The following is a 25162-nucleotide window of genomic DNA, read 5'->3' as shown; positions in this document are numbered from 1 at the left end:
GATAGCTTTGAGTATTTATAGAAGTATATGTTATATTTAATGTTTTACTGTGTTAGCCATTGTGTGCTATACAGTGCAATCTAATACAATCAACAAGATGTGTTGTATTCAGGGGTGGACCTATTGAGGCCCACTGATGGAACGGGAGTAGGGAGCTTTGCTTCATTGCTTGGACTAAGTAACGCCAGTCTTTGACGACTTCAGTGGACCTTGTTCGAGTATGGCCCGTATGGGTGTGCCAAACTCAATTTTAGGTGCGTCTAAATCAGTTTTTTATAATTAGTTGGTAAATTTTTAAGAGAAAAAACACGTCCTTTACTTTTGATTTTTGAACTCGATTATGTTGTCGATGCAATGAAATTTAACACCATTTTAGTTGCATAAGTTGGCTAAAGTTATCAAAATTTGGATCGTGTTTTACTCTAACAAAATCTGGGTCGTGTTTTACTCTAACAAATTTTGGGTCGTGGTGTCGTGCTTTACCCTAATCCTGCAACGAACATTTTTTTTTATTAAGCCTTGACAATATGTTCTATGCTTAAAATATCCAACCTAACGGGTCGGTGGATTAAAAAACTTAGCTTGTGTCCAAACCTACTTTCGAATAAAAAGTAGTAGACTTATTGAACCATTTTTGGGTAGCATCAAAATTACAACTGAAAACTAAAAGTTTTAGATTGCCCAAATCCCCCTTCTCCCAAAAAGTCTGAGCTCGGCTTTCAAGCCCAAAATTTTGCTCAAACCCAAGCAGTTTTTGAGCCAAGTCGGGTCAGACATGATCAACTCTACTAAATTTAGAGTTTTACAAGTTGAGTCGTCCCCTAACCAAGTTGATTAGTTGTACCTTTTTTTTAAAAAAAAAGAAAGGTAAGATAAACTCTACTCTATCGAACCAAAACCTCTAACAAATCAATTCGATCGAGTTTACGACCTAGACACTTTCAAAGTAGGGGGAAATGTAAGGGAATGCCCTGTTGGTCATTGAATCCCCAAGTTCAAGGTTCAAGGACTCAACTATTACCACAAAACCAAGTTTTGCTTGATTGTTATTATCTTATATATACCTCAATTTGAAACAAGAACATTATTTGGATTTTATGTCTCTTTCTACCAAAAAGTGATAATTTCTCTGGTTATGATTTGACCAATTCGATAAATGAGCAATTAGGGTTTTGATTCTAGATTACAAATTAAAGGACAATAAATTGGAGTTTTTTTTTTCCTTCTTCTTTACAGAATCTTCTGTTGGTATATACTGCGTAGATTACAATAACAAAATAACTATTACTCTGAATGAATTTTTTTATTTGTACAACCGCCTTTTGCAGTATATTTATGTTTTATTTTTGTGCATGACTTGGATTGATGAAAACTAATGAATTCCATTACAACTAATTACCTTCACCACTATTTTGTTTTGTTTTTTTTTTTCGTATTTGGGATACTTCTTTTTAGTTGAATACTCTTATTACGATCTAAAGTTTGACTTTCTCCTTAGTTTGACTCCAAGTTTTAAAATAAAAGTTTTATCAACCCGATCTATAATCAACTCGACAAATCTGCTAAGAGCACAAGTCAACATAAGCACTACCAAAAAAAGTCGACATGAGATAGGATTTATACGGAGACAACTAAGATCACATAGACAAAAAAAAAATGAAGAATAGATCGAGATGACCCCATAATATAATCCAGTATCCATCAAAGGTAGATGCTGATTATGATTTAGAGTATCCAGAAAAACGCGTACAATTATATAGTTTTTGGAAAGCTTACTATGAATGCTACTTCTAAGACATTATAAAATGGGACCCAACCTCTCAAATCTGTGGCCTTTGCATCTGCCTTTGCATGTTTCACCTCTTTATGTAAAGGCATAAGGCTACTCGTATATATATCGTTCCTCTCCCTAGTCCCTACCATAATGGTGGCCCGTTCCCATGTTCTGTGTCGGCGGTAAATAGCAACTTCCTTTATGTATACATACTTGAACTATATGTTTGCGATCCGTGCTTTAAATTTCTAAACTATAGGCATGTTCTCATTGATTGAACTCAATTGAATTGAACTTAACTTAAATGAGGAAATTAAGAGCTGAACTGAACTGAACTGAGCTAAACTGAACTGAACTGAAAATAAACGTATGACAACATGCCCTATATATACGTACACCAACTGTTTTAACAGATTAAGCAAACATTTTATGTATACTTAATTAAGGAGAACATTGATGTCTCACCCCTTAATTTATATATGATAGAATGAATTATGTATTACTTTTCTATAGTGTACAACTTAAGCTAGTACATACATACATACATACATAGCTTATATCATTAGACTTAAGCTAGTTGTATCATTAAGCTATAGTTAATTATAATAAAGTCTAATATATGTAAAGTTATTATTGATTGTATTGTTAAGGTCATGGCTCATGAAGTCAGATGTTTTAAATAGTAGGCAAAGATTTTCTTTAAATTTACATGCACACATTCCATAATCTATCCACAAGGACCACAACAAAAAGGAATTTGGTAAAAATAAGGCATCTATTTATATCTATTATATTATATACTAAAAGACAAGCGCCTCAATGTGAGGATGACAAATGTCACTCTCTCATTGGCTTATCCTAAGTATAAAATATATCTATATAATTACTGTTTACATATTCAAGCATAGTTATTTTTGTTAAACTTCAAACAATAAAAGCAAGTTTCTATACATGCATAAGATTTTCATGATTTCCTAACATAAATATTGATTTAATTTTTTTATAATAAATATATACTTTCCAATACTACAAATAATACATAAAGTCTTTCCAATCTTAATTTATAGTCAAGTTAAAGAATAATAACTAATTTGAAGCAATATGATTAAAGTGGCATAATTAAGAAAACAATTGTTTCGTATTTTGAAAGGCTAATATTGTTTTTTTTTTTAAGAAAATTAAATAAAATCGATAGAATTTAGTTTGACGTCAATTATGAAATCAATACAAACATTTAAAAAATTCAGATGTACAATAAAATATTGTGCACCTATTATAAAAGCTACCCTGTAATGAATGAAAGTTATTTATACTTTATTGATAAAAGTTACCCAAAATAGTCTACAAGTTATCCTAAATTCAATTCAAGTAATCGGATGAATACAAAAGTTTTTGATAAAGATACAAAATAGTGTAAAAATTACTTTTATCGTTTGTTGTATTCCTTGACAAATACTGAATGCTGAGCCGAAATGTTGTCTTGGAAAAAAATACATAATCTTGAACATAAATTTAATTTTAATCGGCCTTTCATTTTCTATACAATGTCTTTTACAATGACCTTTTGTTTTTCTTACATTAAAAAAAAAAAAAAAAAAAAAAAAAACCTGAACCAATAACCAATCTAAACAAGAAGAATAAAAGTTAAATTGAATTAGACATTTGACGGAAAAGGGATAAATATAAAATGTATTATAACTATTACTCGTATTTCAAATTGTAATATTCGTATTAACAATGCTATCACTTGAATTTTTTTTAGAAAAACTAACATTTTGATTTAAAAATCGTGCATTGCTCGTGTACTATACTAGATATACAACAATCATGTGCAATAATTTATGTTGTTTTATACATAATAGGAAAACTTTTGTATACACCCGGTTTACACTAATATTAGTGTACATCGAGCAGTATAAGGGTAACTTTTAGCTAATTTTAGGGTAACTTTTTGTCTTTTTTTTGGGTAACTTTAAATATAATATAATTTTTATATAAATAGACAACATGAAAAGTTTTATAAAACTAATGTAATTACATTAAGTCATTAATAATTGATTTTTAGTCATTTAAAATGTGATTCTTTATTAATAAATCGTATATAATTTTTATTTGTATTGGGTTACTTTTATGCATATAGGAGGTAACTTTTATTCATTTTAGGGGTAACTTTTAATCACTTTAGGCTATCTTGATAATGGATGTACAGTAATTATTGTACACCCGATTTTTTAAAAATTTTGTGTACATAATAATACTTTTAACTATAATAGTATGTGTACGTATATAATATAATATTTTTTATAATATAAAAAAGTATGTGTATATAATATAATATTTTATATAATATAAAAAAGTATATGTATATAATATAATATTTTATAACACGTGTCTTCCATACCAAGTGTTTGGTTGTTGGTGTAGTGGTGATTGAGACTACACTTGGTAGGGAGGACCTGTGTTCGCTCCCCTGCAACAACAATCGGAAGGGGGGTGGAACCTAATAGCCTAGAACAGATCCTCAAATCTGGATTAGCCCAAAGGGTGAACCGGATAGAACACCCAAAACTCAATGCATATATGACGGGAATTAACTTATCCTTTATCTATCGTATACAAAACTCCAAAGTCTAATTTTTTTTTCAAAATATAATAATAACATTTGTAAATTTTTGTTAATATGAAAGATATAAACCTATCAAAATGTATATATAGTTAAATTGTTTAATAACTTATATCGAATGCGTAGTTTTATTAAAATTATTTGCATGTAATCATTAAATGTGTTGGATGTTGTGTAGCTATGCAATGTCCAAAACTTTAGTTGAGCGACTTTGATTTAGTGATTGTACGGTACAAAGATATTGACTTCGATCTTGAAACCTAATAGTCTAATAAATTCTAAATAGAAAAATTAAAACAAAAGGAAATGAAAATAGTAAATGGCTTTAAATATTGAAATAAACATAACCTTTTAAATCAATTTAGCGAATTCATGAGACAATTTTAAGGCTTTTAAAATTAAATGGTGGAAAATATATGTAAAAAGAACATTTTTAGATATATAAATGTCCATGCACTATTATAAGAGTTTTGTTAACCATTTATAATTAAGGTAGGGATCGATAAATCTTAGTAATATATACTCCGTATATTTTATTTATATAAAATTATCAGTATCCATACCTATATACGAAGTATTTGTGTTGTATACTATATTTAATCAGCTGTTGGTTATATATATGACTATTATATAATATATAGTTTTTGGCACAATGCTTAACTTAGGAAAATGTATGTTCTGGTAGGTCAAATATAAGATTATTATTATGTCTATAGATTTAATGAGGATCTGTTCGGGTAAATAAAACATGTGTATATTAGATTGATTGTAGATACTGATGCGGATGGTATAATAAGAAAATTTTAGTTTTTTCTCAACGGGAGATATAAATAAATTAGTCCACTTCTTATATAGCTATGTGGAGTATTATTCAATTATTTTCAATTAATAAAATAACATTATAAAAAATTAAAAGAAATTCAAATAACATAAAATACTGTTCAAATTACGTTCCTTTAATTTTTTTTTTATTGACCAATAGTAACCAAGTCCTTTAATAGTAAATGAATTACCTTTGTTTTTATTTTTATTTTTCCTACAGGTTTAATAATTTGATTTATAAACCGTGCAGCGCACGGGCACTATGCTAGTTATTATACTAAAAGACAAGCGCCTCAATGTGAGACTGACAAATGTCTCATTATGATTCGCTGTCTTTTATTAATTTTTTTTAATTATTTATTATGTTTCCATATGTATAAAAAAATGTACATTTTATTCTAAATAAATACATAAACTATTATAGTAAAGTCTTTTTTTTTTTTTTGAGAACCTATTATAGTAAAGTCTATTGTAGTAAAGTAACAGACATATACACCTGCAAGGTATATTAAGAAAAGTATCATAAAATATGTTAGTATATATGTAAATAATAATAGCTACATAAGAATAAAAAATCTTAGTATAAAAAATATCAAAATTACATATGTATGTATGGTAATTCATATTCTATCTAGAATATTATGTTTATAATGAAAGAAGATAATTCGATAAATATTAACAAGCCTATCAAAGGCATTATATACATTGTAAGCTACGTATGGTTAGCTATAAAGTAGGCCTAATTTCCTACAAATAAGGAAGACAAGTATACACTAAGCAAAACTATGCCAAAAAAAATGATGCATATATAAAATAGTTTTTGGTTTTAACATAGATAATATATATCAATGAAATTTATATGAAAAATATTCTCATTCTATAACCATTAAATTTTCATATTTTCTTACTCTTATAATGTTTATATTCAAAATTTAAATAATTTAATATGTAATTGTATGAGTTTTATAACATTCATAGTTACTGTATAAGAATACATGTCCATAAAAAAATGCATTACATACATGATTGGTTAGTTGATAAATTATGTCTTTTATTCTTATTACTAGATTAGAAACCGTGCGATGCACGGTTATATAAAACCTATTTTTAATTTTGTTAGTTGACAAATGTATAAGGTTATTATTGTGTTTGTGGATAGTGAATGCGACGGGCCAGGTAAAACAGATTTTTTGGTTGTATAGATACTGAACAGATGGTATGACAAGTAAATTTTAGTTTTTCTTATACTGTTCTTCTATAGTCATGTACGGATTGTATGACAAGTAATTTAGTTTTTCCTCTACTTCTCTTACGTAGTTATGTGGAGCAAAATAATTAATTTGATTTTCAATTATAATAAATAACATTTTAAAAAATAATAGGGAATAAAAGAAAAAAATTGCAAATGACATAAAATACTATTCAAATCACATCTTTCTTTAATTTATTTACGCATTAGCCATTATTGCAAATAAACAAAATTTTAATAATTAATTGTCAGAGAAAATAAGCCCTTTATTACTAATTGAATTATCGTAGGATTTTTTCCGAGTAAATTCAAATTTTTCTCTGAGATAAATGCGAATAAATCTCCTCTCACAATTTAATCATTATCTTTTATTTTTTAAATGATAAAAGTAAAATAATAAAGTGGCACGGATTTCAACAAATAAAGTTGTGAGAGGAGATAGATTAGAATGTATATTTCTGAGATCAACTGGGGCTCCCTCATTTTTTCCTACTGGATCAATCATGCTTTTGTCAAAAAAAAATGATTTATAAACCGTGCAATACATGGGCGCTATGCTAGTATATACATATATTGGAATCATAGAAGTTAATAAATGTACACATCAATATGTCATATGAGTTTGATCTCAAATATCATATACAACTATTTTCGTTACCTTTTTTTTAATACAAAGTATGAAAAACTGAATGATTTACCTAAAAATTTGTCAAAATATATCAAAAATTCTTAATTCCGCCCTTTTTTTATATTAAAAAATATATATAAATTTCTAGCAACAACTTAAGAATAAGTTCTTGTGTATTGCCTCACCAAAGAAACTAATGAAGGAATAAGAATTTGGTAGATGCTCCTATAATTCATCTATCATTAGTTCTAACGCTATATCTTCTAATGTATTAATGCATAAACGGATAAACCTAATTGCATTAATGTGGATGTAATTGACCCCTTTATTAATTATTATCAAGTTGTTAAATAAGTAATCATATAATAATGCTCTGCCTCTAATCTACGTCAATTTGGACCCAACCACATTCATAAAGCAAATTTATAGTAGGAGGAGTAAAGGTAAAATACAATCCCTAAATTTTCGTATTTGTGCACTTTTAGTCCCTTACCCACCACACTTGGTGTTTTACATCTAAAAGTTGAGGGACTAAGCCTAGTCAACAAAAGTTGAGGGATTATGACTCATTATTTTTTTGTTTTCTTTTTTTTTTTTTTTTTTTTTTGTCAGAATTTTATTTAAAATTCCCAAAACACCCCCATATTTTACACTTAAGTCATCCTAATTTCCTATTTTACCCTCATATGTTGCCAAATAATTCATTCCCCCCTTACTTTATTATTTTTCCCTTATTTTTTTTTTTTGCTAAACATTCTCTGTCATCCGTGTGCTCAGCTCTTTCTTTCTCTTGTTTTCCAAAGAAAAACCTCATTCTCTATCTTCAATTTCTTCAAAAAATAATCAATTTTTGGTTAAAAAAAAGTGAAGATCAGCCTTCTCCACACTAATACGAGTAGAAGGAGTACCATTTTTACACAGTTTCCGATAAATTTCCCCAAAATTGACTGTTTTCCCCAAATTTTAAAAATTTAGACTACTTCTCCAAAATTCAAATTAATTTGTCCAAAAAAAATCGACCATTTTCCCCAACATTTTCATCCCCTGAAATCCGACTACATCGCTCCCAAAATTTCAACGTTGGCTGCTTTCAAAAAAAAAAAAAAAACGTCTTTGGTGTTGCTACTGTGGAGCAACGAATTTTCAGAAAAAGTGAATTTTTTAGGGCTTTAATTAATCAATGTTTCTTGATATTTAATCTGATTTTTTGTTGGTAAAAAAATTAATTTTGGCTAAAGATTTGAAATGAAAAGGAGTAGAAATTAAGGTTCAAAAAGGGAAAGCAAAGAGAGAAGAGGGAAAAAACCAGATCTGAATACTGAGGAGAGAGAAAGATGTTGGAGTAGCTTGGTCCCTAAACTAATAAAAAGTTTTTTAATAAATTTTGAAAAAAAAAATAAAAATGAGTCATGGTCCCTAAACTAATGCTGACTAGTCTAAATCCCTCAACTTTTAATTGGAAAACACCAACCTTGGTGGCAGAGGGATTAAAAGTGCACAATAGTTCAGAGGGACTAAAAGTGCACAAATACGAAAGTTTAGGGACTGTATTTTACCTTTACTCATAGTAGGAGCATAAGTTTTCAAGTTTTGGCGTATACATATACGGATATACCCATTTATATATACGGATATAACCCATTCATATTAATAAAAGTTTAGTTTAGTTAATTAAAAATCAATACCAAGCTTATACCAACGAGGGTCTTGACCCAGTGGTTAACAATGAGGGACTTTGTACATACATTAGGTTGTAGGTTGGCCCCTACCTCTATTTGTAATTTGTGTTGCCCTTGTGACTCATTCGTATAAGAATAAAATAAAATAATCCAACAATAAATTTATAATGTTTAAATTTGTTTATCTATAATTGTAAATTACTATGCAGATCACTTTAATTTTTATCAGTTTCTACTTAGTGTTTAAGGATGAAGTTAGAATACGACGAGTATAACTTTCTGTTAATAAGCCTCCACATATCTATAACACATTGACACACATTATTTCATTACGGTTTCTATCAAGTAAGTTAAAGGTATGACTAAGGATAATATGAGTAAGTTATAAATTTATCAGAATGGCTCATTTGCTACTTCCAAGGAAATGCAAGTTTGTGTTGTTTGGTTGGCTTGAAATGATCAAATAAAAATAACAATTATCATTCTTCATGCTTGATCACATACATGAAGACATTTCCCTCAAAAAAAACATACATGAAGACATGAATATGAAGTTGTGCTGGGTAAAGGTTGCAATGGTACCAAATGACAAAGACTTTTATTAATCTATGCCTTTTGAGGTCTTGATTGATAGTATACAAGCCCAACCAAGAGGTTAGGTCTCAAAGAGTTTGGGCTAGATGCTTGTTGTTGCCAGTTACTTTGGGCCAAGGGCTGCTTGGTCAGCCCATCTTTAAACTCTTGAGCCTTCCAACATTTTTTCGTAGTTTTTTTTTAGCTCTCTCTATTATATTTTGTTTTTAAAGTTTTGATTGAATGAAATTGATGAGAGAGAAAAGTAGTAGAACATAAAGGAATTCCGTGAGAGTAAAGATGTGATCCCTATTGTCGTTGGTATGGAGAAATCTTTAAGAGTTTGAGGAGACGCCCATTGAGCAAACAAATAGGGATAGAGAGAGTATGAAATAAGATGTGAAAAATATGATAAAATTAATTTGTCTGGTCTTATAATATCTACGTTTCATTCATGGTTGCAATAAATTCCTAGTTTTATTACCCAGAACCACTTGTTTTAGGTTTGTAACCAAACTTTTTGATCAAGCCTATAATCAACTTCACCCTCTATTACAAATTTGCAACCGCCAACTCACCCGCTTATCTCATTGCACTTGCAATTGTCATTCCCCACTTTACATGACAAGACACCACACCACACCTTAATGGGCTTAAACGCAACCGTCACCCACACCTCCATTCCATCACAACCACCGAACAAACGTCATTCAGTCACCTTCTTCACAACATCCCTAACAAACTACAACCATACTATGTACATGACCAACTTAGCCACCCAACACATTGGCATCATTCGGTTTAAATAAAATACTTAAATTAATTAATACGTTATAACTCATGATCCATAAATATGACACTTGATAAAACTCAATACCACATTGATATCATTCGGATTTTAACAAATACACTTTATTTTCTATCTGCCATCCAAACCCCTATACATCCCCGTCGCCATCCCCATCTAACAAAGACGAATTTCAAATATACCATGCATACATCAAACCACTTGTAATCCCTACAATCAAATTTCCAACAAAAAAGAATTTATTGACAAATACAAGTATACGTTTAGAAGAGGATATTTAGGTGCTTAGGTCTTAGTTTCAACTGACGTGGCTAATTAATCCAAAAATGAGTTGACAATTGACAAACCAAAATTCTTAGCTAATTCTAAAGATCAAGCAAAATACACGTGGATACTACGTCAATCCATACTTATAACCTTATTATAGCAAATCACTTTCCCTTCTTTATCTCCCCCTATATACAAATAACAAATTCACGTGTTCTTCAACTTTCCTAATCGTGCTCAAATACTCCCTTTGTCTCGTAATAAACGATCGAGTTTATCTTTATTCGAAATTAGTTGTCACGTTTTATACATTATTACTCGTACCAATAATACAGTGTATGTGATTGAGTGATTGGTTTTACTTATCTATTATTTTTAATCAAAGATGATGATGATATAGTTTATAGTGTCTTATACGTCTCTTTATAAACTCGTGTAATTTGCTTACACTTGTTGACAACTCGTTACATACTTACATCATCTTCTTTAACGTTTCAAAATTTTGATCATAAAATTAAAGATCATCCCTTTAAATTTTTGAGAATTTCTGGGTTTTTTCGAGGAATTTTTTTCCAGAATTGCATTTTTAAAATCCATGAAATCAGCTTAGGAAATTTCAGCAGGTTGATTGCAATTTGCAATGTATAAACTGTATTTGTTTAACAGTGAAAAAGACTGATCTTTTTATTTTTTATTTTTATAATTATTATTGCAGGAAATTAAAATACGCCGAAATCAAGGTCAAAATCAATTTCAGGGTAATTGCATGTAAGCTTCCTCGTTTTATCTTAAATTTGATTCTCTCATAATTTTTTTGGGGGAAAGATTCAAAAAGTTAGAGAATATTCGATTATAGCTTTACTTTTGCTATAAAAGGTTGAATCATAGTTTGGGTTTTTTTTTTTTTTTAATTTTGTTTTTAATCTTTAATTTATAATACTTCGTTTATATTTTGGGTACATTTGACTAAGTGTCTTGTGTATACTTTTCTTATGACTTCTGAAGTAATAAGTCAACCAATTAATCTTGTTCTTTTGTATTGGAACCAATTTGTCTATAGGATGTGGGTTAATCTATTATAGTTGATTACGACATAATCTTATCTTATTACATTATTACTCCCTTCGTGCCTTAACACATGTCGGTTAATTTAGTGGGGTGGCCGTGACAGACTGACAGTTGATGTGATACAGAACAAAAATTATTATTCAAAATGGTTGTGGTTAATTCAACATGAAATTATGAATAAAAGTAAGGGACGGAAGGAGTATCTTATAAAATTTTCTCGTAAATTATATCTAGTGAAGTAGTCTTACATTTGTTCAGTGATCAAGTTTCTGTTGGAGAGAAGGTTGCATATATCTGGCCCTCTTCATGTGGACTACTAGGCGAATTTTAAGAAAATTTTGGTTAGAAGAGGTGAAAGCAGTAATTAAGCAAAAAAGGGAATGCTATCAAGCCTTAGGAAAATGTAGGAGTGATGAAACCTTTGCAGCGTATAAGGAGGCTAAGAGTAAGGCAAAGGCAGCTGTTCGCCAAGCAAAAGAAAAGGCATATCAGGAGGTTTATGAAAAGCTTGATTCCAAGGAGGGAGAAAGGATCATTTATAAGATGGCAAAGAGAAGACAAGAGGCAAGGAAGGATATTGGCATGGTGAAGTGTGTCAAAGATAAGAACCAAATGGTCCTAGTGCAAGAGGAGGGCATCAAGGACAGGTGGAAGGGGTACTTCGATGAATTATTTAATGGAAGTAATGGAGTTGTGATAGGAGATACCTCTATGAGTGATGAAGAAATCAACATGGAGTATGTGCGAAGGATTAGGAGAGTAGAGGTGGAGATTGCACTGAGGAAGATGAAACCTAAGAAGGCGGTTGACCCTGATGGGGTACCGATAGAGGTGTGGAGGTGTTTGGGTAAGATTGGTATTGATTGGTTAACAAACCTTTTCAACAAGATATGGACGGCTACAAGGATCCCACAAGATTGGAGGAAGAGCACCTTGGTCCCGGTTTATAAAAACAAAGGAGACGCTCAAGATTGTTCTAACTATCGAGGAATTAAGCTTATGAGCCATACTATGAAGTTGTGGGAAAGGGTGATTGAACAAAGGTTGAGGGCATGCACAAGCATTTCAGATAACCAATTTGGTTTTATGCCTGGGAGATCTACTATGGAGGCAATCCATTTGATAAGACAAATGATGGAGTTTTATAGGGTAAAGAAGAAAGATCTTCATATGGTCTTTATTGATTTAGAGAAGGCATATGACAAGGTGCCAAGAGAGATACTTTGGTGGGCAATGTTGAAGAAAGGTATCCCACGAAGGTATGTAGACCTAGTTAAGGATATGTATCGGGATGTGTCAACAAATGTGAGGACATGCGGAGGGTTGACAAAAGATTTCCCTATTACAATCGGATTGCATCAAGGGTCTGCATTAAGCCCTTTTCTTTTTGCAACGGTTCTAGACGAATTAACTAGACCAATTCAAGATGAGGTTCCATGGTGTATGCTGTTCGCAGATGATATCGTTTTGGTGGATGAGACTAAGGATGGGGTTAATGTCAAGTTGGAGCAATGGAGGCAAAGGTTGGAATCTAGAGGGTTTAAGCTAAGTCGAAGTAAGACTGAATATTTGGTATGTCGTTTTGGCACTCAGAGGGGGACAAGCAATGAAGTGGTGAGTTTGGATGGAAAGGATTTGACCATGAGTGAATGTTTTAAGTACCTAGGGTCGATCATCCAGAAGAATGGTGACATTGATCAAGACGTGACCCACAGGATTAAGTCAGGGTGGCTTAAATGGAGAGCGGCCACGGGAGTGCTATGCGACCGCAGCATTCCCTTAAAGTTGAAGGGAAAATTCTACAGGACTGCCATAAGACCAGTGTTGCTCTATGGTACAGAATGTTGGGCTTCTAAGAAAGAGCATATTAAAAAGATGGAGGTTACGGAAATGCGCATGTTAAGGTGGATGTGTGGAAACACTTTAAGAGATAGAATCAGAAATGAGGTTATTCGCAAGAAAGTAGGTGTGGCGGGCATTGTAGATAAATTAAGGGAAAATCGTCTGCGTTGGTTTGGACATGTAAGACGGAGACCCGAGGGTGCACCGGTGCGAAGAGTGGAAGAGTGGGACCATGGAGGGATTAAACGAGGAAGAGGGAGACCAAAGATGACTTGGTTGGAAGGAGTGAGGAAGGATATGAAGTGCATGGATTTACGTGAGGATGAAGTTTTGGATCGTAAGGGATGGAGGAGAAAGATTTATGTTGATGACTACACGGAATAATCAAATTTGGTTCATGTTAGCCGACCCCACTTTTGGGATTAAGGCTTTGATTGATTGATTGATTGGTTAATGTTAATGGCTAAAATGTATTATGCAAGTGATCATACAACTGTCTTAGGCGAAAGCCTTGTGCACCCTGGAGTTGTCTAGCTAAGCCAAAGTATCAGATCAGTTGGAAAGTAAATGAGTTATCAGTTATGAATTGATTCTTGAAATTTTACCGAGTTGGCCAATTAAGACAGCTTCCGAGATCAGTTTTTGGTTAACAAAGTATGTTCATTCCCCTGGTCTGGCTCCATGATACTGCTATCTGTTTCTAAAAGGCTACTTATACAGGCTTTTAAAAAATAGACTGATGTTTCGTAAATTTTTTGAACCTGCTTGTAGCTGTGAGGACAATGTGGCTGCTTAGCTACCGAAATCACTTCCACAGCAAGCATAATTTGTTTAGAGATTTTAGCTTTTGTGTTGGGTTTTGATGTTATTGTCATCCTGTCCTTATATGCCTTTTCCTCTAAATCTCTATGCTTTGTACAATTTTCTATTTGCTTAGACTTCTGTTCTTACATTAAGGTAACTTATAGTGACACCATGCTTGGAAACGGAGTTGTTGGAATTCTTTCGGAGACTTGTAACAAGTGGGAAAGACGAGCTCCTTTAACACCAGCTCATTGTGCTCGACTTCTACACACGGGAAAAGGTAAATCTGGTGTAGCTCGGATAATTGTCCAGCCATCTACCAAGAGAATCTACCATGACACCCTTTATGAAGAGGTTGGTTGTGAAGTATCTGAGGACTTATCAGAATGTGGTCTTATTGTGGGAGTCAAACAACCAAAGGTAGTTTGAATAATGCTTTTCTTGCCAATGAGTAGTATATACTTAATTAATGTTTTCTTCATAAAAATAATTTTAAAATGAATAATCAATTGGTGGCAGTTGGAGATGATCCTTCCTGAGAGAGCCTATTCTTTCTTCTCACATACCCACAAAGCACAGAAAGAAAGCATGCCTATGCTTGACAAGGTTTGTATAGCACTATAGCTATGTTTTGTTGTGCTTCCTGCTATGTGAATTGTGATAACTGTGCCGCAACTTATATAATGTCACTTGTAGATTCTGGCGGAGAGTACAACTTTGTATGATTATGAGCTCATTGTTGGAGATCATGGGAAAAGGTTACTGGCATTTGGAAAATATGCCGGCAGAGCTGGAATGGTTGACTTTTTGCACGGCTTAGGACAACGTATGTTGCATCTCCACTTTATTTCTTTAGCTGCCTTCTTGTAGAAATATTTTTTGAAGAATTGATCACTCTTTCTCCGGGCTAGTTAGCTTAGTAAAATGACCTGCAAAAAATAATCATTGCATAAGAAGTAATAAGAACACTGCATCAATTATCCTGACATCAGCAGCATGTCTGTACATCAATAGAGCACTAACAGAGAAATCATTAAACTTGGCATCTCTTCTGCCTTCCTAGCTCAGTATCGTAAGTTTCAAAACATCATAGTGCTGTCAGCAGTACTACACAGCCTTACTTGTGCAGTAACAAAGAGGCTGTCAATTTTATTTTCTTAAGATAATCTTCTCTGTTAGAATGCTGTTACTCTTCCTTTATCATTACTTATCTTCTAATCTTATGTTTTGATCAAGAAAAATAAATCTCTGCCTAATTATCTTTGGGAATATACAGATATTGAAACATCAATTTGATTATCTCACTTTCAAATTTTATTGTTTTGTGGCTAAATGATCTTGATTCTACGAATTTACAGGTTATCTAAGTTTTGGATACTCAACACCCTTCCTTTCCCTGGGTTCATCTTACATGTACACTTCTTTGGCTGCTGCTAAGGCTGCAATCATATCCGTGGGTGAAGAGATCTCCTCTCTCGGTCTTCCATCTGGCATCTGTCCTCTTGTTTTTGTCTTTACTGGAAATGGAAATGGTATTACTCTGCCTTGGTAATCCTTGTCTAATTATGAATGTATTTTCGTTCCTGCATGATAATAAGAATGTATTAGATTTGATTTTTCCCAACATTTAGTTAACTATGTAACGACTTAGTGATATATCTTCTTTTTTTTTATTTTTTATTTTTTTTTATTTTTATTGTTCATAAGTGATCTATATTCTGTCTCTTGATCAGTTTCTCTCTTATATCCTTTCCTACACTTCCTTTTTCTATGATACTGTTGGAAGTTTGGATCACTGTGTGGATTAGGTTTAGGTTGAGACGTAATATTTCTTATTAACGTGATTGCTGATACCAGTAGACTAATTTATACATTTTGATATTTACTATAGTTTCACAAGGCGCACAAGAGATACTCAAGCTTCTTCCTCATACCTTTGTGGATCCTAGCAGACTCTCGGAGTTGTTTGAAAAGGTAATCAGTCTATTCATAAGAGTAGTAATTCTACTTAGAGTACTGAACTACTGGTAAGTATATATAAAAATTTCTGTGTGGTATTGGCTGTCTGGACATACTATGTTAATTAACAATAATGGTGCGTGTGCATGCTCTGTGGAGAGTGTTTAGGCAGAGTGCCTGGTCCCTCGTCTTCTCTTAGCTGATCGTCGTTTCAATTTTTAGCTTGAAATGAAATAATAAGCTTTTCGCTAGGTATATAATCTGTGTTTGATGTTAAATCTCTTTCACTTGTCTGCTTTATGCTCAAGATTATTTGTTCTAGGTTTACTGTTTCTTTTCTACCTATTTACCACCCTTGACATATTTCATACTGGATGCCAGAATCAACAATCTCAGGGATCAAAGAGACTCTTCAAAGTATATGGTTGTGTTGTAACGAGTAAAGATATGGTTGAACCCAAAGACCCAAGTAAATTTTTCGATAAAGTAATAATGCTCTTCCCTTTCTCCAAAATGTTTTCAAAGTTTTGAAACAATTTCATAATTATGGCTATTTATGTAGAATTTCTCTAACACTGCATGCATTTTTTGCTTTTCAGGCTGACTACTACTCTCATCCAGAGCATTACTCTCCAATTTTTCATGAAAGAGTTGCTCCATATGCATCCGTTATTGGTGTGTGGCTCATTCCCACTTTAACCTGTCATTGTTATGAACCTCGGCTCCAATTTCCCCTCGTTATAGAAATAATTTTTTTTTGTTATCATTAATTTTCAGTTAGACCCAGATACTGCCAGTGCATTTCTAGTTATTCCATTTAGTATACACATTACTACTAGTAACTTTGGAAAGGGAGTTGAGCATAATTATTAATACTTGGATTAAAAACTACTGAGTGATCCAATTATGCTGAAAAATGAAAATTTTCTGCTATTTGTAGTTTGTATTGTCTCTGTGTGTACTTTGTTGTCATATTTATTACTTCATTTTTTTGGGGAGCAGTCAATTGCATGTACTGGGAACAAAGATTTCCCAGGTTGTTGACCACCAAGCAGCTTCAAGATTTAAAGAGCAAAAGATGCCCACTTGTTGGTATTGCCGATATCACATGTGACATAGGAGGATCCATCGAGTTTGTTAACCAAGCCACCACCATTGACTCACCTTTCTTTAGGTAATATGATCAAAGCTTCTTTTTCAATTTAGGGAATGCAAACATGTAACTTGGTTGCCTAATATCTTAGTTCACCCTAGTTCTCCTCATTTGTACAGCTGACAAGATGATTAGTTTCTAGGAGATTATTTGTGTCAAACTGTAAAAAAATCTGGCTAAATCAGGAGTTTAAATAAACCTGGAGGCCATATAGAGTTGAAATCCTTGGTATAGTGTAAGTGTGTAACTAGTAAGTAGGCTGCAGATTAGACTTGCAGATGTAGATTTCGGTTAAGTAAATTTGGGCTCATGTAATAAAATTTGTTGACTACAGATTCGATCCACTGACGGAATCATACCATTATGACATGGAGGGTAGTGGTGTACTATGCTCAGCTGTCGACATCCTCCCTACCGAGTTTGCCAAAGAGGTATGCTATACATTGTAAAGATAGATTTTTTGTTAGCATTATAATAACTTGTTTAGAGAAGTTGGATCATTCTGGATTGGCTGTTTAAGTCATAAGTATCAAGGAGTAACATATTTTCCTCTATCAATTTGTGCTTATGTGTAAAGGCTTCCCAACATTTTGGCACTATCCTGTCACAATTTATTGGTCACTTGGCTTCCACAAAAGATTTTGATGTTCTACCTCCCCATTTGAAACAAGCTTGTATAGTACACAGGGGAGCACTTACATCCTTATATGAGTATATTCCTCGTATGCGAGAATCTGCTTCAGAGTAAGCTTCTGAATCTTTTGTGTCTTCTGTCAATAGACTATCTGTTACCCTATTCCACATGGTTTCTCCTTTTCCAAATTTGGGTTGCATCATAATATGATATGAACATCTTTTTTTCTTCTTTGTTTCCATATGTTGCAGTGAATTGTCCCAGAATCTGCCAGATTTCCATCCTAAAAAGAAAACACACACGCGATTGGTAACTTTCTGTAACTAGTTTCCAGTTCACGCTTCATACAGTTATCCTTTACTTTATGCTGTATAGTTCACTGAAACCAGTGTAAATTATCCTATTCAAATTATCATTTGTACCATAGGGTTGATCATTTGGTTTCATGGAACCTTTCATTTCAGCAATAATTTCCACTGTATAGGAATAATTGGTAATTTGGGCAGGTGTCTTTGAGTGGTCATCTGTTTGATGACTTTTTGATAAATGAGGCTTTGGATAGAATTGAAGCAGCAGGAGGCTCCTTCCGCTTGGTGAAATGTCATGTCGGCCAGAGTACTGATTCTACTTCATACTCGGAGCTTGAAGTATGTAACTCTGAACCACTCCCATCCCCATTTTTTATTTCGATTTTTAATAATAAAACTATTCTTCTATTAAGTTCTAATTATATTTTCCAAAAAATGGATAATAAAAGACTCACTGGTAATATATGTCAGTGATAATCTAGTGGGAGCACTCTAATCTCATTAGTTTGATAGTCTTTCATGAGTTACATCTTGATTCATGCTTCTAGTTGATTGATTATTGCTTCAATTTTGTTTGTGTTTTTTGTTATGTTTGTGACAGGTTGGAGCTGATGATAGCAAAGTTTTGGACCAAATTATTGATTCGTTAACATCTCTTGCTAATATAAGGGGAAAAAAGGGGACTGTAGAGAATCAACCAAACAAATTTTCCCTGACTGTTGGCAAGATCCAGGAGAATGGTTTATTAGATCATGGAAATCAGACAAAAAGAAAAGCAGGAGTACTAATTCTTGGTGCTGGTCGCGTATGCCAACCAGCTGCTGAGTTTTTAGTATCTATCAAAGACCTTTCTTCTTGCCCTTTGTTTGAGAAGTGCATGGATTTGAATATTGATGTGGAAAATGATATCCAAGTCACTGTTGCATCTCTATATCTAAAGGACGCTGAAGAGGTGTGTTGGAAAATATTATTATCCAAAGTCTCTTTATGTTATTGGCATTTAAGTCATTCAGATATACATGAAATCAGTCAATCAGAAAATCTTCCCTTGGAGCTTTCTTAATTTCATAGATCCCTATATTGCACTGTGGCTACTTTTATTTTTCAGCGCTTCTTTGAAGATAGTCAAATAAATCCTAGGATGCTTTTGAAACAAAATTCCCCATCTGTCCCCAAATAATAATTGTAATTATCTTGTCTGTTTGATTTTCCCATAAGTTCCTCTCAAGATCTTTGCAATGCATTTTGCTTTGGTGAATGGTATTCAATTTGGAATAGATCTCCATAAACACGTAAAATATCATACAATCAAAACGCCATGTCATGCTTGTATTAATGGTGACAGGGAACCTAGTGGGTCTACTGTATGAGTTATTTAGCTATTTCAACTTAGAATGTGTGTTGCATATTTGGTTCATTCATAGAATATACCAAGCAGGCTAGAACAAAACTCAGATTCGGGTGATACATTGAATTTGTAATGTATGTTGTCTGCAGGTCATCCAAGGTATTCCAGATGCTATTGCTGTGCAGCTAGATGTGTCAGACAAAGAAAGCCTGCATAAGTATGTTTCACAGGTAATTTTTGAAAAATGTTAAAAGTATCTGCGCTTTGCTTTTAAGGAAATAATCATAACTCTCTGACTGATATGATTATGAAATGAAAATTTCCAGAGGTTTGCCTTGTTTCAGTTACATTAGGATAGGAATCTTAACCGCTCTATGTCTCTGTATATATTCACAACCTTCTCTTTAAATCTAATTTCTGACTGCGGATGACTGGTGGAAAAGCCACAACTATGTATACTTATAGACTAATAAGCTAATATATCAGACCATCTGCTTTAAAGATTTTACCTATTATATAGAGAGAGGTGGCATCTCATAGAATTCTGTTTTAACAGTGAGATTTCAGCTCCATCATTATATAATTTAAAGGCTTATAAGCTTGTATTGTGATTTTAAAAGATTAAGCTTATTTCTGTGTGAATCTCAGGTTGAAGTTGTTATTAGTCTTCTTCCTCCGAGCTGCCATGTTGCAATAGCGAAAGCTTGTATTGAGGTATCTTCTCCTTGGTTTATAATTTATTTCATGTTTTTTCCCAACCCCTTAAGCTATTTGATTACTAACTATCCTGCAAAGTATGTGGAACTTTGTCTATAAAAAGAGCTGTAAAGTAATAAAAGCAGTTACAACTAAATGATGAGGAAAAGTAAGCATATTCAATTACTAGGTCATGTAAATGTATTGTCTATGGGGAAATAAAGAGAATAAGGTCTTGCAGTGGTATGCTTATGCCTTCTTGGGTGTGATTGTGTATGTGGGTCCAGAATCGGATTATTAGGGGGGGTGATACAATTTTCTGGACTAGATGATGTAGTCCCTTTTCTAAGCTTCAAATATAGCTGATGTACAACATTACTTGCAAGCAGAATTGTTAATATGATAATTTCACATAATAAGCCGTTTGCTAAAGATGGTAGCAAAACTAGCAACTGCTGGCAAGTTACTTGTTTCAATGTCTCAGTCTGCAGTAATACATCATTAAATACTTAGACACTGTGTTTACTGGTCTGTTTATATGTTACAAAAAGTGTGCTGCATCCAGCAACAATGGAACATTGATGGCAGCAATACAGTACACAGCTAATCATGTACAATTGCGTATACTATCATTTGAATTTTTTTATTTTCACAATGCAGCTTAAGAAGCATCTGGTTACTGCTAGCTATGTTGATGATTCTCTGTTGAAGCTTGATCAAGATGCGAAGGATGCTGGTATAACAGTTATTGGTGAGATGGGCCTTGATCCTGGGATAGGTAAATCTATGTTGAACTTTTTTTATTTTTTTGTGTGTGGTCTAGCTTTAAATAGAACTAATTCCACACACACACACACACACACTCTCCGGGTGCCCCCATAGATCTTGACATTTTTTTATAAGATGCAATGGAAGGTTCATAATAGCTCCATACATCAGATACCATATTTAGTGAATATCTTCATTTCCCTGAGTACTGCACTAATATTAATACATCTCAAGATCGGAAACCTGAGCTCATATGGATTATGGACTTCACTTTGTGCACTCATGATGGATGATAAATTCTGAATGTGATGGACTGTAGAGAAGACTTAACCAGCCTCTGAATACATTCTCAACTTTGGTTTTGCAAATTCTTGAGAAATTTATCCAATTTAAAGTAATCATTATAAGTGTTGCAGATCACATGCTGGCAATGAAAATGATAAACGAAGCACATTCCAAAGGGGGAAAAGTGTGTTCATTTACTTCTTATTGTGGAGGTCTTCCGTCTCCAGCAGCAGCCAACAATCCGTTAGCCTATAAATTCAGGTGTGTGTCCTCTTTTTTCTCACTTATACCAAGAAAGGTTTTTTTTTTTTTTTTTTTTTTTTTTTTTTTTTTTTTTTTGGGGGGGGGGGGGGGGGGTATGCTTTATGTATTCGATACATGTAAACATAGAGATTGGTATATATAAAAGAACTGATGACATGAATCATCAGTTCCTCCTTAAATGTGTTATTAACTGTTGACATGATTCCAGTTAATCTATGTAATAATTACAAAATTCTTTACCTCGCCTAAGACAGGGGTGCACAAAGCTGACAATGCCACAGGAAAAATTGGTAGTTCTTGCGGCTTGTAATCAAAATCTAGTTATTTCTGCTTAAATTTTTGTACAGTTTGAATAAAAATCTGATACTTATGAGAACTTTTTAAGACAAATAGTAGCAGCAAGGCGGTAGGCAGTAACTAGCATACAGTCAATAGAGATGATAGTTGAAGGCTACTTCAACCTTAAATCACTACCTCACCGAAGTTTACTTTCAACTTTAGCAGTCAATTTACTAATCACTACTTGAAAGCTATTGCGGAAATATCTTTCAAAGAACGAACCTGTTTTAGACTCAACAAATGTTTATTTTGCATAAGCTCTAAGTTTGTCACCCACATATAATAATTAGTTTCTCCTTTTGTGCATCCAGTTGGAACCCTGCTGGTGCTTTGAGAGCTGGGCGTAATCCTGCTACATATAAATCTCATGGAGAAGTGAAACAAGTTAATGGTAAGCTCTCGTAAGGTCTTACAATATATTTGAAAGTTAAATTCAATATTTATCCCAGGCTTATTCTACCCCCTCCACCCACTCTTCAGTAAAAACGAGTTTTTTCAATCCTGTGTAACTGTGTTTGATGAAAGCTGTCCTAATAATTATGGTTAAACTTGAATATTTTTTACGTTTTCTATGAATGTATTTGGCAAATGTTTTGTACTACAGATTTATTTCACAATCCATATTTATATATTTTTTGGCCTGCAGGGGATAATCTTTATGATTCAGCTGTTAGGTTTCGGTTGCCTGACTTTCCAGCTTTCGCATTAGAAGTCCTTCCAAATCGTAATTCTCTGATTTATGGAGACATCTATAAAATTGGAGATGAAGTATCAACTATCTTCCGAGGAACTCTTCGTTATGAAGGCATGACAATCATTTGAGTTCTGACTTTGCTATTTTGGCCATTTAAGCTTAATATCGTTAGAAACTTCACATTGTGGTAGTGAAACATAGTTTGTTACTGAATTTTTAACTAATTCTGCTTTAGGTTTCGGTGAGATTATGGGGACATTAGCAAGGATTGGTTTCTTTGACACTGAAGCTCAAACAATCCTTAAAAGTTCCGAGAGACCTACTTTTGAAACATTTACACTGAAGCTCCTTGGTATTGAGAAGGAGACTTTATCAGGCTCTGATATCGGAGAGACTAATATTGCGGAAAAGATCATATCACTTGGACATTGCAAAGAACAAGCAGTTGCCTTTAAGACTGCTAGGACAATCATGTGAGTTTAGGAGTATTTCTGTGCTGATATCAAGTTTGTAAGAGTATAAGGCTCTAAGATGTCCTTTGATAACTCATAGCCCCTTTCCTGTCCTCTTGTGCTAATAACTGGTTGCCTGATTCTTTTAATTTCTTGATTAGATTCCTGGGATTTTGCGAGCAAACATTAATACCTTCTACATGCAAGAGTGCATTTGATGTCGCCTGTCTTCGCATGGAAGAAAGACTATCTTATTCTAGCATAGAGCAGGTACTAATTCCTCAATCACAGAACATATGCTTGTTGTCTTGCATTAGAGAAATCCCTTTGCTATGCTGGAAAATCTACGAATTCATGCATCAAAAAAAACTGTGCTCGTCTGGCTGTGTATTTAATTTATGCAATTTTCTTGTTTCGTAACTTATAATCATGACTGTGGGTCTATCAGGATATGGTCCTTCTGTATCATGAAATTGAGGTAGAATTCCCAGAATCCCAAAAGATAGAGAAACACCAGGCAACTCTCTTGGAATTTGGAAAGATCGAAAAAGGAAGAACTATGACTGCCATGGCACTGACTGTAGGAGTTCCTGTAGCAATTGGAGCCCTGGTAACATCTTTCTCCATCATCTTTTTCATTGTATTGCTCAAACAAATGCTTTAAGGCTGACCTTCTTCCACTTTACTTTTGGGTGGGATATTACAGCTCTTGCTTTCAAACAAGATAAAGTCGAGAGGCGTTTTGAGGCCCATCGAACAGGAAGTTTATGCTCCAGGTAAATTCTAAACTACTCCGCATTTCATTAGAATCATTTGTGCACATATCTCTGAGCTAAAACATATTCTACTAAAACTTCGTTTGAAGAACAGACCATATCCAATTCTTTAAGCTTCATATTTGTAATTTCATCTTGTCGCTCTATCTGCTCATTTATAATATTGGTCGTCATTAATCCTCTCTAACATGTTCTTTTAAGTGAATCATTTCCACCTTATCTGATATGCATGAAAGGTCAATTAGCATGTAGTGAAAGTGAAATGGGCAGAACATCTGTATTAGGGCGTTACCATTGCTCGAGGTTACGTGCTAGAAATACATATATCATGCAAAATAACTATGTTCTAACTATCACATTACATATATCTAGAACACCAAATGTTTATAACATTTTCTACCTTCGCTTTTACTGCAACCTGATGCACGAATATTTTCGGTGTTTGCAGCGCTGGATTTGATACAAGCATGTGGAATCAACTTGTTGGAGAAGATAGAATGAATCTCAGTAAATATTTACCAGTTTCAGTCAGCTAATTTAATCCTCGTATATATTCAATCCAATAAACCCAATTAGTTCATTGAAATTTAGGCTCTAAACCACCATGTTTGTCAGATTTTATGTATAGTTCATGTTACTACTGTAATTAGCCGGTGGCCGGACAGATCAAGAGCTGGTTGTATATAGATACAAAATCATTACCGTTAAACACCTTCAAATTATAAGGATCATTTAAATTATGATACCAATTTGAGGTACTGAAATCATTGTTCTTTCTTCACAGCATGTTGTGGTGTTGGATTTTTTAATTATTTATTATTATTTTTAACTACAAATAAGGATGGCAACGAGTCAGATCTAGATTGGGTTCGAATGGACCAGGATCCAGTCCGTTTTTCTATCTGGGATCTAAATATGACCTAGATCTGCCAGGTTGGGAAAATGGAGACCCAAATCCAGATCTAACGGGTCCACCTAATTTGGATCCTGCATGTTTTGCCTAATTTTTTACAATAATGTAATGTTCAGGTCAAAAAAATACATTTCAAACTTCAATCGATGGATTGTTAAGTTCTAAGTTTTATATCTAAATTAAAGTTATACAACTAATCCAAAAATACAGCAAATAACTTAGGGTTTGTTCTCTTCAGCTTCAATCAGTTTTAGTTTAGCTTCAATCAGTTTTAGTTCAGCTTCAATTAGTATTTCCTTCTCTTATAAACAATTCATTTTAGCTATATTCAGTTCAGTTTAGCTCCAATCAATTCAGCTCAACTCAGCATTTAATAAATCTAAATACTCCTATACACTTGTTTTTTGAAAAAAATAAATTAGAAACGATGAAAAAA

General features: G+C 33.2%; 1 protein-coding gene across 2 annotated transcripts; it reads left to right on the top strand.

The window, feature by feature from the left end:
- The first annotated feature begins 10877 nt into the window (after positions 1-10877).
- On the top strand, positions 10878-24532 carry LOC145578782 (alpha-aminoadipic semialdehyde synthase-like). 2 transcript variants are annotated; one of them, XM_081636084.1, is made up of 26 exons: positions 10878-11046; positions 11139-11191; positions 14302-14557; positions 14657-14743; positions 14834-14963; positions 15496-15669; positions 16029-16111; positions 16478-16582; positions 16696-16771; positions 17099-17270; positions 17584-17680; positions 17827-17993; positions 18135-18192; positions 18390-18530; positions 18793-19143; positions 19689-19769; positions 20188-20253; positions 20896-21013; positions 21420-21549; positions 22203-22282; positions 22538-22696; positions 22821-23058; positions 23199-23307; positions 23486-23647; positions 23744-23813; positions 24262-24532. In XM_081636084.1, exons 3-26 carry the CDS (start codon positions 14309-14311, stop codon positions 24312-24314), a joined length of 3156 nt encoding a protein of 1051 aa, XP_081492210.1. In that variant the 5' UTR covers positions 10878-11046; positions 11139-11191; positions 14302-14308; the 3' UTR covers positions 24315-24532. The 2 variants fall into 2 exon arrangements, with proteins under 2 accessions (XP_081492210.1, XP_081492209.1); XM_081636083.1 differs by having other exon boundaries at positions 14291-14557.
- The last annotated feature ends 630 nt before the right edge of the window (positions 24533-25162 follow it).

The sequence above is a fragment of the Chenopodium album genome, chromosome 14, assembly GCF_948465745.1.
Source record: "Chenopodium album chromosome 14, dcCheAlbu1.1, whole genome shotgun sequence".
In the NCBI taxonomy this organism is placed as follows: domain Eukaryota; kingdom Viridiplantae; phylum Streptophyta; class Magnoliopsida; order Caryophyllales; family Amaranthaceae; genus Chenopodium; species Chenopodium album.
The sequence above is the reverse complement of the archived record's forward strand: the minus strand, read 5'-3'. Positions and strand labels throughout refer to the sequence as shown.